Raw genomic sequence first — 24,310 nt, 5'->3', positions numbered from 1 at the left:
AGTTCTTAGAAAGAACACTGGAACAACAGCAGCAAAGAGAAATGGAGGTGGAAGAACAAAACCATAAGGTAGCAGAAGAGGAAATTCGGAGAGGAACAACGAAGTGGAGGAAAACGCCGTGGGAAAGGGTGACAGGAGCAGAAGAGGTAGAACACACGCATCACCAGTGGAATTATGGAACCACTTTCAACCACTCGAGGATGAGACTGGAGGACAGCCTGTGGTTAAAGAATTACAGGAGACCCCATGTGGCAGCCAGCAAGAGGCTGAAGCTCAATCAAGAAGGGGAAATGAAACCACGCCCCACAACAAGTAGAGAAGTAGTAGTAGTGGGAGACTCCCTACTGCATAGGATCAAAAGCCAAGTATGCCGAGAAGATCCATGGACTCATCAGGTACGCTGTCTACCAGGAGGACAGATTAGAGATATGATGGAAGGGTTTCCATCACTCATCAAACCCACCCATTCTCCTCATCCAAGGTATCTCTTTCTCCTCATCCATGTGGTAACAAATTATACTGCCAAAGAAATCACATCAGACTTTGAAGCTCTTGGAAGGAAACTCAAGGACTTTGGGGCCCAGATAGTTTTTTAATTCATCCTTCCAGTACTTAGAAGAGTAGAAAGAGAAAGAGAAATACTCCGTGTGAATGAATGGCTACAAAGGTGGTGCCGATGTGAGAGATTTGGATTCGGGAAGATGGACTGTTGGCAAGTAATGGGTTGCATCTATCAAGGGCTGGGAAGAATGTGTTTGGCCACAGCATGGAGAAGTTCATCAGGAGGGCTTTAAACTGAATCCTTAGGGGGAGGGAGACATAAACGTGGTGGTAATGACTGATGAAGGCTTATGCACAGTAGCGGGACCAAAGAGATCGGCTCTAATAGGGCCCAGTAACAGCCCACAGAAAAATGTAGCAAGGAAGCCAAGCATGGTCTTCGATGTCTGTATACTAATGCGCAGAGCATGGGAGACAAGCACGATGGACTTGAACTCTTAATACAGGAGGGTAATTATGACTTGATAGGTATAACTGAAACTTGGTGGGATGACTCCCATGACTGGAATATAGCAACTGAAGGATGTAATGTGTTCAAAAAGAACAGAAGGAATAAAAAGGGGAGTCGTGCTATATATTAAATCTATATATCCCTGCACAGTAATACAGGAAGATGAGCTTGGTAGCTCCACCAAGAGTATCTGGATTAAAATTAATGAGGCAAGTAATAAAAGGAATGTGGTGCTTGGAGTCTACTACCGACCACCCAATCAAGGAGAAGATGAGAATGTAACTTTTGAAAAGCAAATTGCCAATGTTTCAAGGAGGCATGATGTAGTAGTAATGGGGGACTTCAATATCCCAATATCAGCTGGGAGACAAACTCTGCCACACACGGCCCCTCCAAGAAATTTCTGACTTGTGTTGGAGATAACTTTCTCCTACAGACAGTGGAGGAAGCAACCAGACAATCAGCTATCCTGGACTTGATTCTAACCAATAGAGATGATTTGGTGGAGGAAGTGCAAGTTACAGGAACTCTGGGGGAAGTGACCACACCATATTTGAATTCTTGATTTTAACAGAAGCAAAAGCTGAGAATAGCCATACTTGCACCCTGGACTTCAAGAAAGCTGATCTCAATAAACTCAGAACAATTGTAAGTATGGTTCCATAGCAAGCCACCCTAATGAGAAAAGGAGTCCAAGATGGGTGGCAGTTTCTATAGGGTTGCCATATTCCAGTTCCACAAATCCGGGCAGGTTAATTTGCATATTATGTAAAGTATTTGCATATTATGCAAATTATTTGCATATTATTTGCATATTATGCAAATATTTGCATATTAATACTTGGATTGTCCAGTTGTTTTGTTTTTGTGCCTAGGAATTACCACCAAAAACTGGGGAAAGATGTGAGAAATATTTTTTTTAAAAGCAACATTTTTAGCCTTAAATGCCTAGACTCTAGTTTCCAACACTATGGAGTATGTATTGATTGATTAAGAGAATTTATATCCTGCCCTTTTGCTGTTAAAAACAGAGCTCAGCACAGCTTACAAATATAATAAAAACAATAAAAATACACAATCCATATAAAAACATAATAAAAACACAAAATAGCAACAAACATAAAGTAAGTCAGGGCAACAGTACGGTTAACCATATACGATATATTTCAAAGATGTGGTGGGTGGAGAAAAACAAGAAGCCAAAATGTTAGGAAAAGGAGTCTTTCACACCACATGCTCAGTTGTAAATACTGTTGCAGCAAGCTTTACAAGTTCCTCCAATATTCCACTGGTGCAGGCACTCAGACATTCAAAGTATCTGTATGTTTCTTAGGTTTTATAAAAGCAGAGCTTTGCTTAACTCAAAATTTCTTCTCCCTTTGATCAACCACATCGACACAGGTTCCACCTCCATACTCAAAATGAAACCGGGCCTGGAAGTGTGCAACAACCCCACACATACCTTGCTAATTAGATTACCAATGCCAGGATGTCTGTCTTATGGACTACTCTCCTGCTCCCCCCCACCCCCGGGCATCATGAAAGACCCATTCCTGGGCTCAAAAAGAAAATAAATATCTGGTCCTCTTCAAAGTATTGATAAGCCTCTTGTTTTAATTGAAATAATAATTATAAATTCTTGTTCTTATCACTAATGGGAGTTAATTATCTTGCATATGCTGCTGTTGCTTCTATGGCTGTAACGGAGTGAGGTTAAAGATAAGTGAAATGCAAATAGGAAAAAAACAACACAAAAGGCAGTAACACTTTCCTAAGTGTAATACCATACCAACCACAACAAGATTCCTGAGTAAGGCAGAAAACTAAGCATCTCACAACCAAAAATATGATAAATGAAGAAATATTTATATAAAAGCATGACTATCAAATATATTTATTATTTACACAAACTGTAAAGATATTTATAGTGCAATCCTAGGTTTATTTATTCAGAAGCAAGTCCCAGCGTATTCAGTGGGGCTTACTCAAACAGGGACAGAAATGCAACTTCAAGTGATAAGCAACTTCATTCACACAACCCAAAATTCCGAATCATGCCACTTTACGCTGTTTTGCAACTGTTTATACTTGTTTTTATGTTTATTGGATTTTAAATGGCTTTATTTCTTGTTGTGAGCTGCCTTGGTTTCCAACCCTACCTCACAGGGGTGTCGGAAAGATTCCATACACGCACACGCACACGCAGACACTGCAGATGTACAAATACATACAGCCCATATAATAGTTTATTGTCAAACCAGTTGGTCATTGCAGAAAAATCAGTATTAGTTTTAAAAAAATCAGTATTACTTTCCTACAGAATAAAAACTGTAATACCTAAGTAAGCCCTGCCTACTTGCTTTAAAATAGGACTGGAGAGCACAAACACAATTCTTTTTTACATTCACTCCAAAGTCCCACTGATTTTCAGCACATTCATAACCACGTCTACTCAAAAGTAAGTCCTATTGAATTCAATGGGATTTACTCTGGGCATATGGGATTAGCATTGCTTTCACAAAAAGCAAGCATTGGGAAAGTTTTCAAAACACTGCCCAAGATCTGACTCCCGCACACAAGAGGAAAAAAAACTGAAATGTATATACTTACCCAATTTATGAGATTTTCAGCTAAACAGGGGGTGAAACCACAATTTTGTTTTCTAGACACTGCCTAAGGTCAATGAAACTGAAACACAATCCCTGATTGGCTGCAATCCTGAACGGGCGGGGTTAAAGCTACGAAGTGCTATACAGTACTGTTTAAAGACAGATTTAACAGTCGGGGGGGCGGCTGACGTTTTTATGTATATCTCAAGAACCAGACCACCTAGAAACTTAATTTTTTAAAAAATTAAAGCTGAGAATCCGGGCCACCTAAAGGGCTAGCCCGGCGCCGGGTGGCATGCATAGAATCTGGGTAAAATCCGGCTAACCGGGCAATATGGCAACCCTATAAAAAAATAAATTCTAAAAGCACAATGGTGAGCAATTCCAACAAGGAAAAAAGGGGGGAAACAGCAGAAGAAGCCATGTGGCTTCACAAAAAGCTTAGAGATGACCTGAAAACAAAAAAAGGACACATACAGGAAGTGGAAAGAAGGCCAGGCCACAAAGGAAGAGTACAGGCAGGTATCACAGAATCGCAGGGATGGTGTCAGGAAGGCTAAAGCTGAGAATGAGCTGAGGTTAGCAAGGGATGCTAAAAGCAACAAAGAAGCTTCTTCAGGTACGTCCATAGGAAAAGACAGAGAAAAGAAATGGTGGCACAGCTACTCAACAAGGATGGCAAAATGACGACAGATGACAAAGAAAAGGCAGAAGTGCTCAATTCCTACTTTGACTCCGTCTTCTCCCAAAAAAGGGTCTATGACTCTCCTGGGAAACGTGAAGTAGAAGGGGCAGGATTGGAGCTTGAGACTGATAGACAAACAGTCAAGGAATACCTAATCACTTTGAAAGTGTTCAAATCGGCAGGGCCCGATAAACTGCATCTTAGAGTATTGAAGGAACTGGCTGAAGAACTCTCAGAACCGCTCTCTCTTATCTTTGTGAAATCACGAAGGATGGGTGAAGTGCCGGATGCCTGGAGGAGAGCTAATGTTGTCCCTATCTTCAAAAAGGGCAGAAAGGAGGAGCCTGGGAACTACAGACCAGTCAGCCTAACATCAATCCCTGGAAAAACTCTAGAGCAGATTATAAAGCAGTCAATCTGTAAGCACCTTGAAAACAATGCAGTGATTACTAGGAACCAACATAGATTTATGAAGAACAAATCCTGCCAAACTAATCTTATTTTGATTGTTTTTTGATTGGGTAACCTCCCTGGTAGACTGTGGGAATGCTGTGGACATAATATATCTCAACTTCAGCAAAGCTTTTGACAAAGTGCCCCATGATATTTTGATTAGCAAGCTAGCTAAATGTGGGCTGGATGGAACAACTATCAGGTGGATCCACAGTTCGCTCCAGAATTGTACTCAAAGAGTGCTTATTGAGAAGGAATGGTTCCTTCTCAAACTGTGTCAGGCCCAGGATGGGACTCAGGAACCAGGCTTGTGGTTGAAAGCAATTCAGTTTTTATTAAGGTAACATCCAAACAAAGACTGCGCCTTCTCATGAAGCAACACAGAGTTACAGATCCTGCGACGTGGAAGAAAGTTGACAGAGCAAGGGGCTGCTTTCCCGCCTGTCTCTTAAGAAGGGGGCAAACGGGCGCGCAGCCTTTCACTCCTCCTTAACGGACCCTCAGTCACCGCCCACCTTCCTCCCCTCCTCTCTTGTCTTTTCAAATGTCTTCGAGTCCGCGGTGAGGGGGGAAGCACGGGCCCCTCCTCCTCTGAAGTCTCCGACTCCGGTATGGGGGAGAGGGGGGGGAGCATGTGTAAAACTCTCCTGCGGCTTTTCTGACTTGGGCAGCCCTCCCTCTTCCCCCGCCTGTTCTGAGCTTCGGAGCAGAGAAGGAGGCGTGGGAACTTCCCGAGAAGCCTCTGAATCTACCAAGCCTTCAAGGTTCCCATTGCTAGGCAACTCTATCTCTGGAATTTCCTCTGCTTCGTCTTCACTCCATTGTGGTGGAGTTATTCCCCCCTTTCTCTCTAGTTCTCCTGAATCCCATTCCTCTAAATCCCCGGGACTCCAACTCTGCACCTCGACAAACTGGGTGGAAGTAATGAGTGGGGTACCACAGGGCTTGATCCTGGGCCCAGTGCTCTTCAACGTGTTTATTAACGACTTGAATGAGGAGGTACAGAGCATGCTAATACCGTGGAAGACAGAAACAAAATTCAAAGGGACCTTCATCATCTGGAGCATTGAGCTAAAAACAACAGGATGAAATTCAACAGGGATAAATGCAAAGTTCTACACTTAGGAAAAAGAAACCAAATGCACAGTTATAAGATGGGGGATACTTGGCCAGCAATACGACATGTGAGAAGGATCTTGGAATTGTCGTTGATCACAAGCTGCATATGAGCCAACAGTGCAATGTGGCTGCAAAAAAGGCTAATGCTCTATTAGGCTGCATGAACAGAAGTATAGTTTCCAAATTGCGTGAAGTATTAGTTCCCCTCTATTCAGCACTGGTTAGGCCTCATCTTGAGTACTGCATCCAGTTCTGGACACCTCACTTTAAGAAGGATGCAGACAAACTGGAACAGGGTCAGAGGAGGGCAACAAGGATGATCAGGGGACTGGAAACAAAGCCCTGTGAGGAAAGACTGAAAGAACTGGGCATGTTTACCCTGGAGAAGAGAAGACAGGAGATATGATAGCACTCTTCAAGTACATGAAAGGTTGGCACACAGAGGAGGGCCAGGATCTCTCTTCTTGAACATCCCAGAGTGCAGGACACGGAATAATGGCTTCAAGTTACAGGAAGCCAGATTTTGGCTGAACATCAGGAAAAATTTCCTAAGTATTAGAGCAGTACGACAATAGAACCAGTTAACTAGGGAGGTGGACAGCATTTAAGAGGCAGCTGGACAGCCACCTGCTGGATAAGCTTTAATTTGGATTCCTGCATTGAGCTGGGGGTTGGACTCAGTGGCCTTCAGCTCTGTGATTCTATGTTTCTTTTGTCTTCCAACATGCAGCTTCATTGGATTTCCTCAAGTTCTGGTGTTATGAGAGAGGGAGAAAAACTTTTCTCTCTCCATTTTCTCCATGCCATGCATAGTTTTGTACACCTCTATTGCATCTCCTCTTACGTGGCTTTTATCTAAACTAAAAAGCCCCAAATATTGCAATCTTTCCTCATAGGTGAGTGGATCATTTTGGCTGACCTTTTCGGAACTTGGCAGCTCTCTGCTGCTCACCAATGCTGCAAGGTATGGTCACCGTTGGGAGAGGGAAACCTCCGATGTACAAGAAATATCCATGGTCCAAAAGTCAGCTTGCTGAGGGCTCTCTTGAACTTGGAGCCAGCCCTGTGGAGTGTGCTTAGGACTGAATCACCTAATTTCGCTGGAGGGAGAATTTGAAAACAGTACTCCCTGCCATGCAGTCTCTAGAGGTGTTGCTCATTCTACCAGCTCAGGGTTAGGGAGGGGGGAGAAATTCAATGTTATTTGCCTTTTAGTCAGAAATGGGCTAATTGAAACCAATACATGACCACAAACTCAATTATCCTTCTCCTAATCTTATGATGCAGTTTTCCAACAAAAGAATGTGTAAAGAAATGCATATATTATGGGAACATGTGCATAAACACGCATACATTGATGAAAATAATGTACAGAATTCAGTACATTTCCAAAGCAATTTATGAATTAAAAAAAAACTTCATGAAAATACATCAGCCTCTTAGTGCAATTTTCTCCTTTGTATGCAACTTTCATTACTCTACCCACATTTTTCCAAGCTATCTCCCTCAAAATAATGCATACATAGAATGAAGGTTTTTTAAAAAGACAATTCATAAATTACTGTGGAAATGTACTGAATTGAATTTAAGATTGGAAAAATGAGAGAAACTGAAATTGACCATTCATTCTTTACTCAGAGTTCCATCACCTCATTATATTGCATCTGTAGACCAGGCCTGCTATATAGCCCCTGATAAGTTCTAAACATCCAAAATCCAGCTTCAAGGGGAAAAAAAACCTTGGTACAAAATGCAGGGAACCTAGGTTTCTTTTTATGCAAAACTGGCAGTACTTAGTTTGCCTGAATGCACAGAGCAATTCTGACTTCTTAGCAGATGGCTGCATCAAACTTTCTCTTTGACTCTCTCTACCTCACCCTCTCAGTGATTCCGAACAAGGATATCGCCAGGTAATCAGCACAGCAGGAGATTTAACGTTCAAATGAAGAAGAAAAAAAAAGAGCCCAGTTGGAATTGCAGAGCTAAAGGAGAGAGAATAGTGAATATTCCTTTATCTAGTCCTTTCTAGCTAGCAAAGATAATTTTTATTTTTCTTTCATTTTTTTTTTTACCATTGAGACGTTATCCACCTGGATTCTGTTAGCGTGGCACATTATGACTCATGCCAAGCCTTTTCGCCAAGCATGGCAGAGAAACAGATGCTCTCAGCACTAAGAAGGTGCTTCAAAGCATATTTTTTAGTAGGTGTCCTCGTACCAGGCTGATGTTAGATTCCCCCAATCCCACTCCTACTTTTTTGGACTGAGTACTCTAAACCACAATTGACTTTCACCGGGTGAAGGTTCCTGGGCTTACCATTAATATCAAACACTTGGCACAGCTTTTATTTCTTTATTCTGACTTCTTGTTGTTATGTGCCTCCAAGTCGACTACGACTTATGGTGACCCTATGAATCAGTGACCTCCAAGAGCATCTGTCATGAACTACCCTGTTCAGATCTTGTAAGTTCAGGTCTGTGGCTTCCTTTATGGAATCAATCCATCTCGTTTGGCCTTCTTCTTTTTCTACTTCCTTCTGTTTTTCCCAGCATTATTATCTTTTCTAATGAATCATGTCTTCTCATTATGTGTCCAAAGTTTCATCATTTTAGCTTCTAGTGATAGTTCTGGTTTAATTTGTTCTAACACCCAATTATTTGTCTTTTTTTGCAGTCTATGGTATCCGCAAAGCTCTTCTCCAACACCACATTTCAAATGAGTTGATTTTTCTCTTATCAGCTTTTTTCACTGTCCAACTTTCACATCCATACATAGAGATCGGAAATATCATGGTCTGAATGATCCTGACTTTAGTGTTCAATGATACATCTTTACATTTGAGGACCTTTTCTAGTTCTCTCACAGCTGCCCTCCCCAGTCCTAGCCTTCTTCTGATTTCTTGACTATTGTCTCCATTTTGGTTAATGATTGTGCCAAGGTATTGATAATCCTTGACAAGTTCAATGTCCTCATTGTCAACTGTAAAGTTGCATAAATCTTCTGTTGTCGCTACTTTAATCTTTTTGACGTTCAGCTGTAGTCCTGCTTTTGTGCTTTCCTCTTTAACTTTCATCAGCATTCGTTTCAAATCATTACTAGTTTCTGCTAGTAGTATGGTATCATCTGAATATCTTAAATTATTGATATTTCTCCCTCCAATTTTCACACCTCCTTCATCTTGGTCCAATCCTGCTTTCCGTATGAGATGTTCTGCGTACAGATTAAACAAATAGGGTGATAAAATACACCCCTGTTTCACACCCTTTCCGATGGGGAACCAATCGGTTTCTCCTTATTCTGTCCTTACAGTAGCCTCTTGTGCAGAGTATCAGGCACCCCCATTTCTTTTAAAGCATTCCATAGTTTTTCATGATCTACACAGTCAAAGGCTTTGCTGTAATCTATAAAGCACAGGGTGATTTTCTTCTGAAATTCTTTGGTCCATTCCATTATTCAACGTATGTTTGCGATATGATCTCTGGTGCCTCTTCCCTTTCTCAATCCAGCTTGGACGTCTGGCATTTCTCGCTCCATATATGGTAAGAGCCTTTGTTGCAGAATCTTGAGCATTACTTTACTTGCATGGGTCCAGTCTGTGGGCCATTGTTTAGTTTTCCATATTTCTTGATAGATTTTAGTCAAAATTTGGACTGATTTAGTCTCTGAAGCTTGTAGCAACTCTATTGGTATGCCATCTATTCCTGGTGATTTGTTTCTTCCAAGTATTTTAAGAGCAGCTTTCACCTTGCATTCTAAAATGTCTGGTTCTTCATCATATGGTTCCTCCGTGAACGAATCTGTCATCCTGGCATCTTTTTTATACAGCTCTTCAGTGTATTGTTTCCATCTTCCTTTTATTTCATCTCGGTCAGTCAGTGTGTTCCCCTGTTGAATATTCAACATCCCTACTCATGGTTTAAATTTCCCTTTTGTTTTTCTAATCTTTTGGAACAGGGCTCTTGTTCTACACTTTTTGTTGTCTTCTATTTCTATACTGTAACTATTGTAATAGTCGCTGTATTGTTGCATTTAGGGTTCTGACTGTGTTTCTATCTCCTTTTGCTTTTGCTTTCCTTCTCATTTTAACCATTTTAAGAGTTTCTTTAGTCATCCATTGAGGTCTTTCTCTCTTTTTAACTAGAGTTATTGTCTTTTTGCATTCTTCTCTGATAACGTCTCTGACTTCATTCCATAGTTCTTCTGGTTCTCTGTCAACTAAGTTTAAAGCCTCAAACCTCTTCCTTATTTGATCTTTATATGCTTCTGGGATGTTATTTAAATTGTATTTTGGCATTATGACTGCTTTGTTGTTCTTCTTTAGCTACTCTGATTTTTGATATGACCAGTTTACGATCTGCACCACAGTCTGCTCCTGGTCTTGTTTTTGCAGAAAGTATGGAACTTCTCCATCTTCTGTTTCCAATTATATAATCAATTTGATTCCTATATTGAGCATTTGGTGATGTCCACGTGTACAGTTGTCTTTTCGGTTGTTCAAAAACTGTGTTTGCAAGAAACAAATTATTGGCTTCACAGAATTCAATAAGTTTTTCTCCTGCTTTGTTTCTGTCTCCTAGGACTCATTTCCCCACAATTCCTAGTTATTCGCTGTTCTCTACTTTTGCATTCCAATCCCCCATGATTATCAGCACATCTTGTTTTGGTGTGTGATCAATTTCTTCCGGTACTTCTGCGTAAAATCTCTCCAATTCCTCTTCTGCATTTGCCGTCGGAGCATAGACTTGGATGATGGTTATGGTAATAGGTTTTCCATTTAATCTCATTGATATCACTCACTCAGACCTTGCATTGTAGCTCCTAATTGCTCTTGCTACATCACTTCTCACTATTAAAGCAACCCCATTTCTTCTTAATTTCCCATTTCCTGCATAAAATGTCCCATTCCCATCCATTTTAGTTCGCTGACACTAAGTATTGTAATGTTGATGTGTTCCATTTCTTGCTTGACTATTTCTAACTTTCCCTGATTCATCCTTCTCACATTCCATGTTCCTATGGTGTGCGTCGTACAACTCCGGACTCTCCTTTCACATCTGTGCACATCAGCCTCTGGGCTTCCTTTCGGCTTTGACCCAGCTGCGTCATTAGTCACAGCGCTACTCGTACTTTTCCTTTGTTCTTCCCCAGTAGCTCGGCGAGTGCCTTCTGACCTGGGGGTCTTGTCTTCCAGCACTGTCTCATGTTGCATTTTGGATACTCTGTTCATAGGGTTTTCCTGGTAAGAAATATTCAGAGGTGGTTTACCATTGCCTTCCTCTGAGTTTGGATACATCTTAGTCTGGTGTTTCAGCACCATTCTGCCTTGGGTGCCCCTGCTAGGAGTCTAGCCTCTTGGTCTAGACTCCGGACGGCATTGCTTTCAGCTTCTTCAACACTCTCAAACCCCCTCACCACGTTAAGGTGTGCATCCGAAGAGAAGGTTATTCTGACTAGGGCTGAGATAAAACTATTCTATTTCTCACAAATATATTTTTCAGGAATGTCAAATCACTCCTCTTTTTTAAAACCACTTTCCTCCTGCCCAGAATTTCCTGTTTTGTCTGTTTGTTCATATTGCCCTCACTTGCTCTCATTATAAGCTCAGTGATGTCATTGTTATGGAAATATATACATGCAGAGATTCTCAGCGGTCTGAGCTGCGTGTGCGCCAGTATGCTTTTATCCTGCATTTAGATCACTGAGACTTAAGACTCAGTAAAATAAGAAAAGCTACTTTATTTATAGAAATACATAGTAGATAGGAAAGGCATACCTAGTTCTAACTAACTAAGTTGGAGGTGCAATGCCCAGACTTGGGTATTGCCCTCATGGCTCAGGAGAGAGAGCAGAGACAAAGATGTCTCCTCTCTCCTCCTACAGTTGAAGAAAAGGACAAAGGAAGGAGGGGCAGATAAGTTTCCCTGAGCATGTCAGTTTACAATAGAAGGAAGTTAGGTAGAGAACAGCACAGGTAAAGGTAGGCAAGCCTGGCCAGCTGGAGGACCATAACTTTATCTTCCTTCTGGAATACAAACAAAAGTACCCAAACAGGAGTTGCTCTTGCCCCACTTCCAACAGTCATTGTGCAGCTAGATTGGAATAGCTACTTAGTACTGTGATGCCATCCCATTCATTATATGAATGCATGGGCAGATGATGTTGGCAGAGTAGACCAGGAATGGGGAAACTGTAGTTCTCCAGATGTTGACTACAACTCCCATCATCTCTGAACATTGGCTGGGGCTGATGGGAGTCCAACAACATATGGAGGGCCATAGGTTCCCCATCCCTGGAGTACACAGTACAGAGCTGGATTAACCAATGGCATTGTATTTTATGCTGTATTTATATTGTATTTTATTGAATTTCAATGTGTACGTCGCCTAGAGTGGCTTCGGCCAGATAGGCGACACAAAAATTAAATTTTACTTTACTTTACTTACTCTGTAAAAGACACTATTGTATGTTAAGAACTGGAACCATAAAATCCAGCCTGGATTCTGACAGGAGGAGAAATCAGATAGAAGGAAATGAACTATTTCCGAATCCTCCATTTGACAAACATTTATTCCCTAAATCTATTTGTTACATTAATAACCCACCTTTCTTCCAAGGAACTCAAAGAAGCGTACCTAGTCCAGTCTCCCCCCTGCCCATTTTATTGCCACAATAATTAGAAATAGTGACTGGCCCAAGATAAACCAGTGAACTTCATGGCTGAATTTTTGAATCCATGTCCTAACCTTTATACCAAGTTGGGAGAAAGAGCAGGATATAAATATAATAAATAAATAAATATTTTAATATGTTTTAATGGTTGTTTTGTTTTAATATATGTAAAGTCTGTTTTTATGATGTGTTGAAATATTTTTAGTTCTTTTGTTTGTTGCCCATGGCTCCTACCGGGAGAACGGGAGGGATACAAATCTAATAAATAAAGAAATACAAACCTACCTACCAGGGTGGAAAAACTGTGGCTCTTCAGATCAGCATTCTGTTCATTAATAATCCAATCAGTGGTGGTTGGGGCAAATTGGGACTGGTAGGGCAGAATGTAGGGAGCCCCAGCAGAAGGCCAGAGCCAATGGCAGGCAGAGGCACCTGGTTCTAGTTTTGTCCCCATCCTCCTCAATGCTGAGTTCTACAAGGGCAACACTGAGACTTAAGAAGGGGGAAGCAGATAGGCAACCCCTTAGTCTGGCTGGTGGTAAGTAAGTAAAAAGGAATGCAGGTGAGGGCTGGCTAAGGGTAGAATGAGGTTGGTGGGGCAGTTCCCAATAAACCCTAATGAACCAGTCTCCACCAGTCACCACTATAACTCCCACAATCCCTGACCATTGGCTATGGAGGCTGGCGCTGATGGGAGTTAAGAGTCCTATCAACAACTGAAGGGCTACAGGTTCCCCACTTCAGTCTAATCTAGCCACAGGACTGTTGTGAGGATAACTGCGAGGAGGGCCATGTACCTGAACTGCTTGGCAGGCAGGAAGAATAAAAATAAGTAATAAATTCTTAAGTTGCCATTTCCACACTGAAAAAGCACCGGGTCTATCTGCATGAACTCCCTTACCATCGCGAGTGGAACAATCCCAACAAGGTCCTTCTGGCAAATGAAGATTTCAGAGAGGGTTGGGTCTGTTGTCCTCTTTCGGGGATATTCCACCTGCCAGGTGATGGGCTGAGTCCCTGAAAGACTGCTGAAGCTGGCAATTTCGAAGTTCAGTCGCACCACTTCGCTGAACATCTTATTATTGTTACTTCTGGAAGGAAGGTGGGGTGAGGGGTATCGGAAGAACAAAAGCAAAAAAGAGGTTTGATTAAACAGGATGACAAACAGTATGTCCCAAATACAGAAAAAGTGAAAGTCTAAGTCAGGAATGGGGAACCTTTTTCAGCATGAGGGCCTTTCTGGGCAACTTTCTGGGGGCCGCATGGAAGGGTCCTATAATGCCATCAAGGTCAGCCTCCTGCTCTAACAGTTAGGAAGCTTTTCCTGATGTTCAGTCAAAATCTGGCTTCCTGTAAATTGAGCCCATTATTCCGCGTCCTGCACTCTGGGATTACTGAGAAGAGATCGAGGCCTTCCTCTATGTCACAACCTTCAAGTACTTGAAGAGTGCTATCATATCTCTAGTCAGTCTTCTCTTCTCAAGGCACAACATGCCCATTTCTTTCAGTCTCTCCTCATAGGGCTTTGTTTCCAGCCCCCTTATCATCTTTGTTGCCCTCCTCAGAATCTGTTCCAGTTTGTCTGCATCCTTATTTATTTATTTATTAAATTTACACCCCACCCTTCCTCCTAGACAGAGCCCAGAGTGGCAAACAAGAACACTAAAAATTTTTTAAAACATATTAAAAACAAAAGACTTTAGAAGATATTAAAACAAAGCATCTTTAATAACATAGTAAAACAAAACATCTTTAAAAACATCTTTTTAAAAAAGCCTTAAAAATCTAAAAAAATAATTCCAGCACAGATGCAGACTGAGATAAGGTCTCTGCTTAAATGGCTTGTTGAAAGAGGAAGGTTTTTGGTAGGCACTGAAAAGGTAACAAAGATGGTGCCTGTCTAATATTTAAGGAAAGGGAATGCCAAAGGGTAGGGTCTGCTTCCTATGTTGTGCAGAATGGACCTCCTGATAAGATGGTATCTGCAGGAGGCTCTCACCTGCACAGCACAGTGATCAACTCGGTATATAAGGGGTAAGACGACCTTTCAGGTATCTGGTCTCAAGCTTTATAGGACTTTGTACACCAAAACTAGAACCTTAAATTTGGCCCGGTACCTAATGGGTAGCCAGTGCAATTCTTTCAGCAGAGGAGTGACATGTTGGTTATAACCAGCCCCAGTGAGTAGTAGTGCTGCTGCATATTGCACCAGCTGCAGCTTCTGGACCAACCTCAAAGACAGCCTCACACAGAGCGCATTACAGTAATCTAGCCTGGAGGTTACCAGTGCATGGAAAACAGTGGCCAGGCTATCACAGTCCAGAAACACCTGCAGCTCTCTTACCAGCTGAAGCTGGCAAAAGGCGCTTCTAGCCAAAGAGGTCACCTGGGCCTCTAGCGACAAACATGGATCCAGGAGCACTCCCAAGTCCAGGCTTGCACAGCATCTCCTGATTCAAATTTTACAGAGAAACCATCAGCTTACTGCTGACACCTCACCCCAAATCTTCTCATGGCTCCCAAGGGCTTCATAGAGATATTAAACAGCATTGGGGACAGCATGGTACCCTGCAGCACTCCACGGCACAACTACCAGGGGGCCAAAAGACAACCACCCAATGCTATTCTCTGGTAATGACCCTGGAGGTAGGATTGGAACCACTGTAAAACAGTGCCTCTGATACCCATCTCACCAAGTCAGCTGAGAAGGATACCATGGTCAATGGTATGAAAAGCCACTAAGATTGTTGTGAACCGCCCAGGGAGCTTCGGCTATGGGGCGGTATATAAATTTAATAAAATAAAATAAATAAAATAAGAGATCAAGTAAGAGTAACAGGGTCACACTCCCTGTGTCCTTCTCCCAAAAAAGTCATCGATCAGGGCTATCAAGGCCAATTCAGTCCCTTAACCAGACCTGAACCCAGATTTGAAATGGTCAAGATAATCTGCTTCATCCAAGAGTACTTGCAATTGCTGTGCCACAACCCTCTCAATCACCTTCCATAAAAAAGGAGGCATTTGAGACTGGATGGTAGTTGTCACAAACCAATGGGTCCAGGATGGGCTTTTTCAGGAGCCGTTGGATCACCACCTCTTTCAGGGTGACTGGGACCACTCCCTCTCGCCAAGATGCATTGATCACATCTTGGATCACCCCCTCAACAAGCTTTAAAAAGCCAAAAGGGGCAAGGGTCGAGAGGACACATTGCTGGCTGCATTGTCACAAGCACCTTGTCCACATCATTGGGCCACATCAACTGAAATCAATCCCAAGAAGTTGTAGCATATGTTGCACTGGACAACTCACTGGGGCATCAAGAATGTTATGGAGACAAGCAACTTTACCCTCAAAGTGCCTTGCAAACAATTCACAGTGGGCCTCTGAAGGGTCTAAAACTCAATTTCCTGAAGATGATGCCCACAGACCCCTGACAATATGAAAAAGCTCCAGTTGATGGCTATTTGAGGATGCAATGGAGGCAGAGAAGTGAGCCTTCTTTGCTGCCCTCACCAACACACAGTAGGCATGGATATAATATTTTACTTGTGCCTGTCAGTCTCATAGCAAATCTTTCACCACTTGTGCTCTAGCCATTGTGCAGCCTGTTTCATTGCTCTTGGTGTACCAAGGTGCAAACTGAGCTCCACAATGCTGCAGAGTGCACTTGGGGGTAACTGTGTTAAGAGCCCAATGTGTCTCGTTCTTCAACAACGTGACAAAGGCTTCAACAGGGTCATTTGCTTTATCTACTCTCCCAAGGCCTTCAGGAATCCAGTGGATTCCATTAGTCTGTGGGGGCAGGCCATCTTAATTTGTCCACCACCCTTGCAGGGGAAGATTTGAGCCGAAAGTCTGAAACTTCACCATGAAGTGGTCTGACCACGACAATGGGTGACATCCAGCCCCCATCTCCAGACCACCCCTTCCTCCATCTGGAGCAAAAACCAAGTTGAGGGTATGTCCTGCCCTATATGTCGGACTGGTGACAACTTGAGACAGCCCCATGGTCGTCATGGAGGCCATGAAGTCGTGAGCTGGAACACTAGAGGCAGCTTCAGCATGGACATTGAAATCACCCAGGACTATTGTTCTGGGCTCCTGCAATATCACAGCTGAGATGGCCTCCATCAGCTTGGTCAGAGAAGCTGCTGGGCAGCAGAGTGGACAATAAACCAACAGCAACCCTAGCTTACTGTCTCTTTGGCCTGACACCAGGTGCAGGCCCTCACAGCCAGCTTCAAGACAGAGTGGTTTCTTGGTGACAGAGATTGAAGTTCTGTAGACAACAGAAACCTCTCTCCCCCACTGTCCTTGCAGCTTGTGTTGGTGTTGTACCAAGTATCCAGGTTGGCAAAACTGGGTGAGATCAACATCCCCCAGCTCACCCACCCAGGTCTTGATAATACACCAAATGGGCACACTCATCCATGATCAAATCATGGATGAGTGTGGTCTTCATGTGTACCAATCAGATGTTAAACAGCACACACAGGCCAGTGGGCACAGCAGATGAGCAACAAGGAACCTATCCACAGGAGGAGTGGGAGTGAGTAACAAGGTGCAGATAGCCTTGCCATCATCTTCCATGGTAGCTCATTGCCTCCCCATGGCTATACAACCCTCTACCCATGATCACTGCAACTGGGGTGGCATCACCAATGTACCTCCTTTCCAAGACTCTTCCTAAACACGATAGAGACTCTTCCTAAACACAACAAGAGCCCACCAACAAAATCTACCAAAACCAGTTATCCTAGTACGCCTCTGAGAGACTCACCCAATAACTTTCACATAGGGCACATCTACTCTCTCCCCGTCTCACACCCTGGGGGGGGGGCAGCCTTCTGCCAGTTGCAGACTCTCACTCTGAAGGCATCTGGTGACTTTCTCCTATCACACAGTTCACTCAACAGGCTCTCACCCTGTGTTGGAACCACACATGCGCCTTACATCCTCCACACTACCAATCTCCTCTAGATTGATTTAAAAATAAAATAAAATGAGAAAATAAAAATAGAAGGGGGTAGAATCCTCATCCTTCAAACTCCCTAACGTACTTTCCAAGGGATAACTCCCTTTGGTGTCACCCCTTCAGTGGTGGCCCCAGAAGCAGCAGACCCACCACCCAAGGGCTGCCAGTCTTTTATGCCCCCTGATCCAGCCAGGAGCTGGTGTAAAAGGCTGCAAGACCGTAAAACAGGTGGTGGCAGTAGCAATCATCATCATCATCCCAGGGGATGGTCTGAAGGCACATGAGGCCACCACCTTGCTCCGGCAAAGCAGGTCAGTGCCTGGATAGGAGACCACCTGGGGACCGCATGTATGCCACCATGGGTTCTGTGATGAAAGAAATGCGAGGTATACATACAAGAAAATAAATAAATAAATATTATTAATTTGTGAAAACTGCACCTCCCCTTCTTTTTAGCAAAAAGAGAAATGAAAAGGAAAAAGAAAGTGTCCTTTTGGCTCAATTCTAAAATATGTAGCAGAATGGGGAGTTGTGGCCCTCCAGAAGTGGTTGGACTTCATCAGCTCCAGCGAGCATGCCCAATGGGACAGGAACATTGAAACACAGGTAGCTGCCTTATACTGAGCCAGACCATTGGTTCAGCTACCTCAGTATTGTCTACACTGACTTGCAGCAGCTCTCCAGGATTTCAGGCAGGGTTCTCTCCCAACTCTACCTGGAGATGCCGGGGATTGAACCTGGCACATTCTGAATGCAAAGCAGATGCTCTGCCACTGAGCTATGACCTTTCTCCCCAGGAATGATGGGAGTTGGAGCCTAGCAACATTTGGAGGGCCAGAGGTTCCCCATACCTGCAATATGGAGTGGCATTCAACATTATGACACTAATAGACATGTCTAACTTAGGACCATTAATTTCAGTGGGCCAACTCTGAGCAGAACTTATTTGAATACAACTAGGATGGAAGTATTCATGCCGCATCAGTTTCAGTTCTCTCAGATTCTCATTTTTCCAGTCTTAAATTCAGATCTCCAAACTTCTGCAGCAATCTGTTTTTCTTTAAAAATATCTTCTTGAAAAACAAGCATTTTAGTGTGCATTTCTCCTAATAAACACATTTTTGTATGCAGTTTTGACTAACGCACACAGTTTTGCAAGCCATTTCTCCTAATGTGGTGCATTTGTGTATGCTTTTTCACTCATATATTATTTTTTATGCAATTGTTCTCAAATATATATGCATTTTTGTAAACATTGATTGGAGAACTTTATCACAAAAGTACAAGTTTCAAAGGATGGCTGTGTTTCAGGTCTCATACTGTTTCTGAAAGTGCAAATTTGAGAGATTAGGCTTTAAATGCAAACTAAACTGAATTCTCCCCCATCTGACCTAACATCAGTCGTACATGCTCTGGTAACCTCGCGACTGGATTACTGCAATGCGCTCTACGTAGGGCTGCCTTTGAAGACAGTTCGGAAGCTACAGCTTGTCCAAAATGCGGCGGCCAGATTAATAACGGGGACCAGGCGGTCGGAACACATAACACCTGTTCTGGCTCGCTTGCACTGGCTGCCAATATGCTTCCGGGCTAGATTCAAAGTGTTGGTTCTAACCTATAAAGCCCTATACGGCACGAGACCACAATACTTGTCGGAACGCCTCTCCCGATATGAACCTGCCCGTACACTACGATCTACATCGAAGGCCCTCCTCCAAGTTCCGTCTCATAGGGAGGCTCGGAGGGTGGTGACAAGATCTAGGGCCTTCTCAGTGGTGGCCCCCGAATTGTGGAACAGTCTCCCCGAAGAGGTGCGTATGGCGCTGACATTGTTGTCCTTTCAGTGCCAGGTTAAGACCTTCCTCTTTGCTATGGTGTTTTAATATGTAACTTGTTTTAGTTTTAAATTTTGTTGTAATTGTTTCTGATTTCTTGTTTTTACATATGTTTATGCTGTATTTTATTATGAGATTTTGAGATGTTTTTGTATTTTTATATTTTGTTGTACACCGCCCAGAGAGCTAATGCTAGTCGGGCGGTATAAAAATCTAATAAAATAAATAAATAAATAAATCCCTAAACAACCCAAGGTTCCCAGGAACAGACCACTTCCTTTACCGCAGCTCTGAGACTCTGCACCAAGTGCCCCACTTTGGCCAACACAGAAGCATAGCTAAAACTAGACTTGCCAACTTTTCTTTTTTACCTCCCCAGACCCCTAATCTGCAGGCATTTGTAAGTCATCCTGCACATCCTTGGAGCCCTAGAGCAATACAAATATAAACAAACGCACACAATTTCAGGTACAAAGTCAAGCAATCTCATCCTTACTATGGAGCCTTATTATTTTGCTTCTCTTTCCTGAGGATCCATAGCTCTTGCAGAATGGATGAATAGGGCTGCTTGTAAATCATCTGTTTCCTCTAAACACTTAGAACACCAGCAATAAAACACCTCAGCAGATTGTTCTAGAAATAAATCTGCTATCCAAACTCGCTTCCCCCCTCCCAATCTCTTTGTTCCCTTGAACAGTCAGATTTCTGCTTAGTATTCATCTGATGTGGAAGTCTCTCCAGAGACACTGAAAACAAAACAGAATTTTCCTCCACAGGTGATAGCAACAGTTTAAGGCCTTAAGGAAAACACATCTTCAGCAATTCTCAGGGAACGTACCTTTTTAAAAACAAGTTTCAGTTTTTGTATGGTCAGTGGCAATTACTGAAGTAGAGCCTGGATTCACTTTGGATCATTCAGTACTGTTGCAAATAGGCATAGATGAAACTGTCTAGTTAGAGTTTTTGTCACTTTCACATAATTTTTAATTCTGTTCCATATCACTCTGGCATTAAGCTGCATTTTTTTAAAAACAAAAAATCTGCATAACAACAAAAATAATATCCCACCCTTCCTTCCAAAGTAATATATTTACATGCATATTTTTAATTAGGGCAGTGCACAGCCCCCCCCAATCCAAGTTGGGGACTGATCTGGTGCTTTGGAGTAGCCTGGATCTGACACGAATCGGGGCTCCAAACCAATTCAGGGGCCTTACACCGTTATGTAGGTGTGTGGGGAGGAGAAGACACACCTCTTCTCCCCCCTCCCAATTGAAGGTTTAATAAGGGTTTCAAACATGTGGTTGGGGAGGAGGTGAAGGAAATACATGCAGGCTGCCTGCAGGCCTTCTTGTTCCCCCTGTACTCATTAAGAGACCTCTCCCTTTTGACAATGCCAGATCACTCCATTTGGGTTGACCTGAATTGCACTGACTTGGTTCAGGATCCAGTATTTGACTGGATCTGGTCCACAGCCCACTTTAAATGCACTTCCTGTCAAAAGTAGAGCTGGCCTGAAATCTCACATAAGACATTTTCCTGCAAAAATCTGAAATGTTTTTTCTCACTGCAAGAAAAGCAATTAACCTCTTTTTCCCCAGTGGGGTCCACCATTTTTTTTACTCACAATGCCCCCAAATGATGCAGAGAAGACTAAGAGGATATATGATACCACTTTCAAGTACTTAAAAGATTGTCATACAGGGGAGGGCCAGGATCTCTTCTCAATCATCCTAGAGTACAGGATACAGAATAATGAGCTCAAGTTATAGGAAGCCAGATTTTGAATGAAAATCAGAAAAAAAAAGTCCTAACTGTGAGAGCGGTATGACTATGCAACTGATGACCTAGGGAGGGGTGGGCTCTCCAACACTGGAGGCATCCAAGAGGCAGCTGGACAGCCGTCTGTCGAGATTGCTTTGATTTGGATTCCTGCATTGAGCAAGGGGTTGGACTCGATGACCTTATAGTTCCAACTCTATGATTCTATGCTTCTAGGCCCAGGACATTGTGGAGGATGCAAAACTTTAGGTTGCTTATGCAGACAATTGTTTTTATGGAAATTGGTGACATGTCTGGCGCTGATCTGTTTTGTATCATGTTGTCATTTAGTTGTCAACCACTCTGGGATCTGGATGATGGACAGGTTAATAAAAAGAAAGCAACGGCTTGTTCTTTCACCACTGTTAATGGTAAGTTCCACCCCTGAAAAAGTTTTGGGAGATTTTTTCCCTCTCCTCCTAGAGGAATAAAATGGAAAAGTCACCCCAATTTATCTGCCTGCAAATAGGGCGGACCATTTTGAGAGAGCAGCTATGTGTAGAACTACTCAAAGATACGCATCAACCACCAAATTGTCCCCAACCAAATTTTGTTGCTTCCCCCTGAGAGTGTGCCTCCCCCCAAGCCTGCACAATGTCCTTCTCATGTAAAACCACCTTTCCCCCATGATGGAGAGGAAGACCTGTGGGGAAACATGCTCCAATCACCCCCAGCCAAGCCTACTGTCATGTGGCCCCCAACTGCCCTCCCATTGACACATGTGGCCCTTAAGGACAGAATGGTGTCCATTATATAGTATGATACAGTATGGTTTTACTATAAGGAAAACTGTAAAACAACAACAACACATACACACATATAACCATGGAAAGCTTTTTATTCAGCTTAATATACAGTACTCCTGTTTAGTCTTACCTTTTCCCATTTCTCTATACACTCTCTGAATGCACTTTCTAGGTCTTACCACTGAACCAATGCTTGTAACGACTGGGCCGTACTGTCTTACAGACATCTTTTAATTCCTTAAATTGGGATCTCCTTACAGAGTCCTTGTTTTCTGCTTTTTCTTTTTCCTTTTTACTCAGAATCAAATACTTCAGCACCTATGAGAGCTCCCCCAAACCCAAAGTTCCTTCTGTCCTTAAACTGGGCCTGACCATTGCTAAGCCTCCTGATACACCTCTACCATTCTGTCAGTTGCACCATGCTAGACCTACAGTTTTGGTGTTGCAAGTATCAAACATTAACTCATCAGACATAAGCTCCCTGAATGAAGAGAAATCAGATCCCAGAATGAAGTCTGCCCTTGGAGAAATCAGCCAAAGTGCTGCATTTTCATCTTAGCCTAAATTCCAAGCTGCAGGGAATTTGTGTGAACCAGAGTTAACAAGTATCAAACCAAGCAAAGTGAAGGGTTATTTTTTTGGGGGGGGGAATGGAATCCCTTTTTTGGAGACAGCAACATTCAGCTTACATTCCCAGAGAGACAGGCAGCGACAAGCAGCTGGCCTATTGCTTCCCCTCATTTTCAAGACTTTGTCTCAAATTGGGAAGCCTGAAAGCTGGACCTAAACACAATAGCCCTCTCTCCACTCATGTTCCTTAGCTAATGGTATTCAGAGGCATACTGCCTCCACTGCTGAAGGTAGCCCGCAGCCATTATTATTATTATTATTATTATTATTACGACTACTACTATTATTAGCCTTACAACATTGCTTAATTCAGACTAGTAGCCATTGATAGCCTTATCCTCCATTCATTTGTCTAAACTCTTTTTAAAGCTGTCCAAGTTAGTGGCTATCACTACAACTTGTGGTAGCAAATTCCACTGTTTATGCAGTATGCCCTTCCTCTTGTCTGTCCTCACTCTCCCGCCACTCAGCTTCATTGACCTTCAGTTCTAGTATTATAAGAAAGGGAGAAAACTGCTCTTTCCATTTTCTTCACAATGTCTATAATTAATTACTAAAAACTCATGTGACTGGTGAGAATTTCCACCTATCTCTTTCCTGAGGATTGCATCCAGGCCTAATGCATGAGATTTCTCCTCTCCACAATTGATTCCCGGTCTTCATTTGCTTGGGAAGGGGGGACTGGCCAGGAAGAGCAGTTGATGGCAAGTCCACTTCTGAGCATGCCTGAATTCCTTTGAAGTCACAGGCTCAGCTCACAACAGGTTACATGAATTACAGGGAGAGCCTTTCAACTGCCATAATGAGTTCCCCATTCCAACCTTTGGGCTGGATCCAATGCTCTCTGTCTGCTAGCATAAGGGCGAGCTTTAATGAGCACAATGGAGGAATCCAACACAACAGTTGTGCTTGTGGAAACTCATTATGCAACAGATTGGGAAATCTATTATGAAACAAAGTTACCAGCAAACCTACTTATGAATTCTCTTGCACAATAGCAATGTATGAGCACAAAACATTTTGCCTGTGGGACAAATATACCTCTAAATGACTGTAATTTAGCACTACATTGGATACAACCCTTTGGATGCATCAGTGCTTGGTTTTAAAGTCATCAAATGATAAACGTGCATGTACAAACTGCTTCTAGTGTTCAGAAATTGTGAGAAGCTGCACAAAATGTTTGCTGATCTTTAAAGGTTTCACAGGGTTTCAATTGATGGCTTTTGTCCACAGCATAAATGGAATGAAGCAAGCTTTCTTCCCCACCAGATAAACGGACATCAGTTTTGTAAATCCCCAGCACAGATGTTTCTGTCTGACTGTCAGACACCAGGAGAGCAAAACATCCTCAGTGTTTCAAGAAGACAAATGAGAGACACAGTGCTAATGTGAAATGGTCTATGAGAAATGTGAGCGCAGACTGGGATGACAGGAATGCTTTGCTGATAAACTCTGAAAGAGGCAAAAAAAACTTCTCTCAAGTGATGCCTCACAGCAGAGCAGTTCAGGTCAGTGGCATCCTCTGTTACAGTGATGGGGAACTCGTGGCCTTCTCGAGTTCTTGGATTCCAAATTCTCCAACCAGCATTAGCAATGGTCAGAGATTGACGGGGGCTTTGGTTCTGGTGGGCCACAGGTTCTCCACCCCATTCCTATGGAGTTTGGCGCAAGATTACACATTAGAAGTGGTGGTCTGCTGCCCAAACTGGGAGTCCCATCTCAGTTCCCCCTTCTGCAACATGTAGTACAACT

General features: G+C 42.8%; 1 protein-coding gene across 2 annotated transcripts in view; it reads right to left on the bottom strand.

The window, feature by feature from the left end:
- The window catches only part of TMEM132C (transmembrane protein 132C), a 369,933-nt gene that overhangs the window by 95,863 nt on the left and 249,760 nt on the right, over positions 1–24,310 (bottom strand). For both annotated transcript variants that reach the window (XM_061602881.1, XM_061602882.1), the window contains one exon: positions 13,449–13,638. In XM_061602881.1, the coding sequence (XP_061458865.1) occupies positions 13,449–13,638 (190 nt within the window). The remainder of the gene's footprint in view (positions 1–13,448; positions 13,639–24,310) is intronic.

This window comes from Rhineura floridana, chromosome 19 (genome assembly GCF_030035675.1).
Source record: "Rhineura floridana isolate rRhiFlo1 chromosome 19, rRhiFlo1.hap2, whole genome shotgun sequence".
Classification (NCBI taxonomy): domain Eukaryota; kingdom Metazoa; phylum Chordata; class Lepidosauria; order Squamata; family Rhineuridae; genus Rhineura; species Rhineura floridana.
The sequence above is the reverse complement of the archived record's forward strand: the minus strand, read 5'-3'. Positions and strand labels throughout refer to the sequence as shown.